Source organism: Cetorhinus maximus, chromosome 12 (assembly GCF_964194155.1).
Source record: "Cetorhinus maximus chromosome 12, sCetMax3.hap1.1, whole genome shotgun sequence".
NCBI classification, from domain to species: Eukaryota; Metazoa; Chordata; class Chondrichthyes; order Lamniformes; family Cetorhinidae; genus Cetorhinus; species Cetorhinus maximus.
This window is the reverse complement of record NC_135890.1, coordinates 23,219,375-23,226,483: the sequence shown is the minus strand read 5'-3', so window position 1 is coordinate 23,226,483 and position 7,109 is coordinate 23,219,375. Positions and strand designations below refer to the sequence as shown.

At 45.1% G+C, this 7,109-nt stretch overlaps 1 protein-coding gene across 1 annotated transcript in view; it reads left to right on the top strand.

Moving 5' to 3' along the window:
• Positions 1–2,079: 2,079 nt before the first annotated feature.
• Positions 2,080–7,109, top strand: part of LOC144687154 (uridylate-specific endoribonuclease B-like) — a 33,437-nt gene continuing 28,407 nt past the window's right edge. Inside the window, 2 exon segments of the mRNA XM_078552898.1 lie at positions 2,080–2,084; positions 5,913–6,012. Of these exon segments, the coding sequence (XP_078409024.1) occupies positions 2,080–2,084; positions 5,913–6,012 (105 nt within the window).

Below are 7,109 nucleotides of genomic sequence, written 5' to 3'. Positions count from 1 at the left end.
CTCTTTGATCCTTTTGTCTGTGACATCTTTTGATTATCTGCTCCTATCACTGCTTGCTTATCTCCACAATCACCACACCCTCAACTTCTCTCTCCCCCCGCCCCCCTACCTTAAACCAGCTTATATTTCACCTTTCTCCTAACTATGCTTCAGTTCTGCCGAAGGGTCATGAAGACTCGAATCGTTAACTGATTTCTTCTCCACCGATGCTGCCAGACCTGCTGAGTTTTTCCAGGTAATTCTGTTTTTGGCTTAGATTCAGGATAGGAGGTTAGAGGGAATTTGAGGAGAAATATTTTTACTCGGAGGGTGTTAGGGATCTGGAGCGCACTGCCTGCAAGAGTGTAAGAGACAGAAACCTTCATAACATTTAAAAAACACTTCAATATGCATTTGAAGTGCCACACTTAAAAGACCATGATCCAAGAGCTGAAAAGTAAGGATAGGTTGGATGGCACCTTGTTGGCTGGGCAGAAACAAAGGGCTGAATGGCCTTCTTCCATGTTGTAAATTTCTATGATTCTACATGTTTGATTTGATGGATGTATTTTTTTCAATTACTGTTAGTTGTTCTTCAAAAATACTTCATTGACTGTAAAATGCTTTGGGATGTTCTGAAGTCAGGAAAGGCGCTGTATGAACGTGATATCAATTTTTGTTTGATGGTGCACCGGTGAAGTGCCTTATTTGTTTGTGTTGGTAGATGGGACTGAAGGGGACACACTGCAGATGAATGAGGCATGGAGAGGGTCAGAGGTTACAGATGACACCAGGGTATCAGACTGGAGGACACAGGTTCAGAATGAACAAACTCCAGGCAGGTCGAGGATTTAGAAGAAATTTCTATTCTCACAGAGCAATGGGATAAAATCTCGGAAACAGCAATGGAGACAGAGCAAGGATCTTCAAACAAAGGAATGTGATTGTCAGTTTACCCTTGACATTCAATGGCATGACCATTGCTAAATCCCCTGCTATCAACATCCTGGGGGTTAACATTGACCAGAATCTGAACTGGACTAGCCACATGAATACTGTGGCTACAACAGCGGGTCAAAGGCTGGGAATTCTGCAGGGAGTAACTCACCTCCTGACTCCCCAAAGTCTATCCACCATCTACAAGGCACAAGTCAGGAGTGTGAAGGAATATTCTACACTTGACTGGAAGGGTGCAGTTCCAACAACACTCAGGAAGCTCAACATTCATCCAAGCCAAAACAGCCCGCTTGATTGGCACCCCATCCATGACCTTAAACATTCACTCCCTCCACCAACGACGCACAGTGACAACAGTGTGTACCATCTACAAGATGCACTGCAGCAACTCCCCAAGCTTCCTTCGACAACAACTTCCAAACGGACGGCTGCTACCACCTAGAAGGATAAGGGCAGCAGATGCATAGGAACACCACCACCTGGAAGTTCCCCTCCACGCCACTCACCATCCTGACTTGGAACTACATTGCTCTTTCTTCACTGTCACTGGGTTAAAATCCTGGAATTCCTTTCCTAACAGCACTGTTCCTTCAACATATGGACTGCAGCTTTTCCAGAAGGCAGCTCACCACATCCTTTTCAAGTGCAATTAGGGATGACAATAAATGCCGGCCTAGCTAGCGATGTTCACATCACATGAACAAATACATTAAAATGTCCTGCTCGTGCTGCAGAACGTGTGACACTACGTAAGGCACTGATCCTTCCTCCCTACTCATGTGCAGCAAAAACCTCCAAATTTCTTCAGTAATTTACCCACAACGCTTCCACAAACTAAAGCAAGCTTAACAAAAATAAGACAAAAACACCTCACCTATAATCAGTTGCGTGACCTTTTAAATAACCCCAGAGCAGGCCCCATCTCACTTCGTAATGTTTGTTGTTTCACGGGTGATTTACAAAACTGCACATTCATTGACCAATTTTAGTTTCGTGGTGTATCCGCCTATTCAGCTGTCTTAAGTCATGAAAATGCCCATGCAAGACCTTCGGGCGCATGCAGGGAGGCATCCATGTCCACCATTTTAATTCAGTAACACCGTGTGGGCAGTGCAGAAAGTGGCGCATTGCGCACACGGAAACATGCAGTAGGCCTAGCGGTGCTAGGCTACTCAATCTTGCACCCTTTGTTTCTCTTTACAGTTTAGTGAATACTGAGGACAGTTGAATGTGAGCACTGAGACTGACAGTAATCCCTGTGCTCTGTGCCCATGGGGGTTGGAGGTCAGGGAGGCTAAGCGTGGGTGATTGTGACTGGCTGGTTTTCTGTGTTCTGGCCCCACTGTTTGTTTTAAGAGCTCTGTGATGTGCTGACATGGCTGAGTTCTTTCTGCCGATCAATCGCCTTACCCAACCCTTTCCATTGTCCTCACTTCTCAGGGAGATGGTAAGGGAAGGCCTCCTATTGGTTTCCCAAGGACGCTAACAATGGCAGTCAAATAGTGACGTCAAGGAAGGTGCACAAAAGCTGACCAATGTACAGACAGTGAGAGGACAGCAGGGTCAGGAATCATCAAGCACATAGATGTCTGATTGCTTGACATATGGTGGCGGTGGGACCTTGACAGCACCGAGCACAGCTAAACGGGAGTGGGTGCACTGGTACGTTGAAGGGGAGTCCTTAATCATTACTCCAAAAGTGGCATCAAGGAAGGTAAGACTTTCTAAACTGCAACTGTTAAAGTTTTTACAGATGCATGTCAGGCGAATTCTTCAAGCGAGATAAAGTTCAAATGCAAAAAGGTTGAGAGGGGAAGTGAAGAGGAAAGTAGGAGAGAATATGAGAATAGAATGGCAGTTACCATAAATGAGAAATTAAAAATCTCCTACCAGTATGTAAATGGTTAGCAGGTAGAAAGAGGTGTTGTGGAGTCTACTAGGACAAAGAAGTGATACATGCTTAGAAGTGCAGGGCAAAGCTAGAATACTTAATAAGTACTTTGTATTGATGTCCACTAAGAAAGGGGAAGCTGATAAAGTATAGGTAGATGCGGAGATGGTAGAGGTAATGGAAGAGGTGAAAATTGATTGGAACAATGTACTGGAAAGGCTGGTTATGCTGATAAGTCATCTCGTGTGAATGGTTTGCATCCCAGGTTGCTAATGGAAGTGGGAATAGAGATAACCATTGCCATAATCTTCCAATCTTCCATAGATACAGGAGAGGTGCCAGTGGATTGGAGAGTGGCAAATGTGGCACTCTTATCCAAATAAGTGTGTAAGGACATTGCTAGTAACTGTTACCTGCTCTGTTTAACATCTGGGGTGGGTAAAGTTTTAGAAACAATAATCAGGGAAACATCAAAAGGCACTTGGAGAGGTTGGAGCTAGTTAAGAAGAATGAGGATGGATTATTTAAAGGCAGATCGGGCTTGACTAATCTCATTGAATTTTTTGATGAAGTAACAGAGAAAGTTGATGAGGGGAATGCGTTGGATGTTGCCTATAAGGATTATGAGAAAGCATTTAACAATGTACCACATAAAAGACTGGTTAACAAAATTGATGCTCATGGGATAGGAAAACAGTCTCAGCTTGGGTAAAAGATTGACTTAAGGACAGAAATCAGTGAGTTGTGATAAATGGTTGTTTTTCAGACTGGAGAATGGTGAACAATGGTGTTGCCCAAGGTTTAGTGCAAAGCCCACTGCTTTTTTGATATAAGTTGGAATACAGTGTAAAATTTCAAAATTTGTCAATGATACCAAACTTAGTGTGGCAAATAATGAGGATTATACCAATCAACTGCAATGGGACATAGGTAGGCTAGCAGAATGGGTAGCAAATGGTAGATGGAATTTAATACAGAGAATGTGAGGTGATGAATTTTAATGGAAGGAGCAATATCGACTAAATGGCACAGTTCTAAAGAGTGTGCAGGGACAGAGGGACCTGGGGGTGCCTGTGCATCCATCTTTGAAGGAGATATGATATATTAAGAGAGCAGTTAGCAAAGCATGTCGGATCTTGGGCTTCATGAATAGAGGTATTGAAAAGCAGGGAAGTTATCCTGAACCTTTATAAAGCTCTGGTTAGGCCACAACTAGAGTATTGAGTCCAGTTCTGGTCACCACACTTTAGGAAGGATGTGAGGGTCTTTGAGAGGGTGCAGAGGAGATTTGCCAGAATGGTTCCAGGGATGAAGGATTTTAGCTACAAGGATAGGTTGGGGCTGGTCCCCTTGGAGCAAAGGAGACTGAGAGGAGATTTGATAGAGGGTTACAAAATTATGACAGCTTCAGAAAGGGTAGACAAAGAAAAGCCTGTTCCCATTAGCTCATGGTACAAGGACTAGGGGACATAGATTTAAGGTTTTGGGCAAGAGGTGTGGGGTGATGTGAGGAAGAACATTTTGATGCAACTAGTGAGAACAACTTGGAACTTGCTGCCCACAAGGTTGGTGAAAGTGGAGACAATGAATGATTTCAAAAGGAAATTGGATGGACACATGAGGGAAATAAACTTAACGGGCTGTGGGGATAGAGCAGGGGAATGAGACTGATTGAATTGCTCCACAGAGAGCCAGCATGGACTCAATAGGCTGAATATCCTCATTCTCATCTGTAAATAACTCTATGGGATGTGTATAAAAATATGAACAGCAGCCCTTTAACACACAGGGCAATCCCAGCAGGACCTTATTGAAGAGTGGTTCCACAAACCCTTACTAGCATCAATGTCACTCTCCACTCAGTACTTGAGGGTCTTTGCGTAACCCAAGCTCCAACACAGCAAATAATTTCTAGCAAGGCCTTGGGGTCAAGTGTACATGGGTCTGTGTGAGGAGATTAAATAAGTATGTAGAGGCCACGGCAGCGGAGTGTGTACATGGGCTGTGTGACGATATTAAATGATTAGCACCAACAGCTCTGTGAATAGGACCCTTCAATTGTGGCACGGAGGTATACAAGCCAGAAAGGGTGCATCTCTGCTGAGTTGCCCAATATCAGCAGAGGCAGCAAGAAGGATGCCACAGTTGGCCTCAGTGTCAATTAATAAATCAGGCTCCTACCCATGATTGTTCTCTGGTGAAAGGCTACAAGGCGGATTCCTGAAATGAGGAAGGACTACCCGCTCTGGGATGTTACACTGGAAAACAGGAAAGCTGCTCAAGACTGAAACTGGTGAAGGGTTAATTCCTGCCTAGAACAGGATTCAGGGCAGTTGGATCCAGAATCACAATAAGATCTTATTGAAACGCAAGATTCTGAGGGGACTTGACACAGAGGGTGTTTCTCTTTGTGGGGGTATCTAGAATGAGGGGGGGAAAATTTCAGAATAAGAAGTCTGCCATTTAAGAAGGAGATGAGGAGGAATTTCATTTCTCAGAGGGTTGTTAACCTTTGGGACTCTCTACCTCAGAGAGCAGTGAAGGCTGAGTCAATGAATATATTCAAGGCTGAGTTAGACAAATTTTTGATCTACATGGGAGTTGAGATTTATGGGGGCAGGCAGGAAAGTGGAGTTGAGGTTACAATCAGATCAGCCATGGTTTTATTGAATGGCGGAGCAGGTTCGAGGGGCCAAATGGCCTACTACCCTTACTTTTTATGTTCTTAGGGTACAAAGGGGAGGTTCAAGTGGACTTTTTTCTACCCTAACATTAATGATACGCATCATGGCTCCAAGGCTTCACCCTACCTGAGCGCTGAGCAGTTATTGAGCTGGGAACATGGTGCATTTATCCTTGTGGTTAAGGGAGAGTGTGCTTTGCACATTTGCAAATTATTTCCACATTATTGAATTATGAGGGGGAAATTCAACCTCAGTTGAAGCACAAAAAGAGTAGTGATGGATGAAGGCCTCATTTTCCACCTTGCCACATTTTCCTTTGAATTGACTTCAATCCCAATAGTGAATTTCACACCCAAATGTCCAGCTTCATTTCTCAAACTGTATTTTTCTGCCCTGTTAAGAATGGAAAACATAACAGAACTATCGGACATTGCTCAGGTCCTGTGGGACAATGATGTCAACAGACTTCAACCAGGGATAGATTACAAGATCAATCTTCAGGTAGGTTAGAGTCAAACCCCAAGTTTATTTAGGAATTGTCCGCTAATATCATTTTATGCCAAACAGCAGATTTTGTTCCTGTTCCAAGAAGATTGGAAAAGGCGCAAGAAAGAGATTGTCAATGTACACAAGATATTTCTGGTCTGATCCTTCAGTATTCTCTAGAGTCCAAGCTCTCAATAATGCAAGTTGACTTGGAATCGCAATGTTTCAGCTCAGAAGAGACCGTTTGACCTGCTGTGTCATTGCAGGTGTAGGGCCTACATAGATTTTTTTGGATGTTAAGGGGATTAAGGGATATGGGGATAATGTGGAAGATGAAATTGAGGCAGAAGATGAATCATGATCGTATTGAATGGGGGAAGCAGGCTGGTGCTGGTGTAGGTGCTGATGCTGGCGTCGTTGTCAGTGCCAGTGCTGGTGTAGGTGTCAGTGCTGGGGCTGTTGTAGGTGTTATGCCTGTGTTGGTGTAGGTGTCAGTGCTGGTGCTGGTGTAGGTGTCAGTGCTGGTGCTGGTGTAGGTATCAGTGCCGTTGCTGGTGTAGGTGTCAGTGCTGGTGCTGGTGTAGGTATCAGTGCCATTGCAGCTATAGATATCAATATTGGTGCTGGTGCTGGTGTAGGAGTCGATGTTGGTGCTGGTGTCAGTGTTGGTATCAGTGTCAGTGCTGGTACTGGTGCAGGTGTAGGTGTCAATGCTGGTGCTGGTGTAGTTGCCAGTGCTGGTGTAGGTGCCAGTGCTGGTGCTGGTGTAGGTGCCAGTGCTGGTATAGGTGTCAGTGCCGGTGCTGGTGTAGGTGCCAATGCCGGTGCTGGTGTAGGTGTCAGTGCTGCTGTTGGTGTAGGTGTCGGTGCTGGTGTAGGTGGCAGTGCTGGTGCTGGTGTAGGTGTCAGTGCTGGTGCTGGTGTAGGTGCCAGTGCCGGTGCTGGTGTAGGTGTCAGTGCCAGTGCTGGTGTAGGTGTCAGTGCTGGTGCTGGTGTAGGTGCCAGTGCCGGTGCTGGTGTAGGTGCCAGTGCCGGTGCTGGTGTAGGTGCCAGTGCTGGTGTAGGTGCCAGTGCCAGTGTAGGTTTTAGTGCCGGTGCAGGTGTAGGTGCCA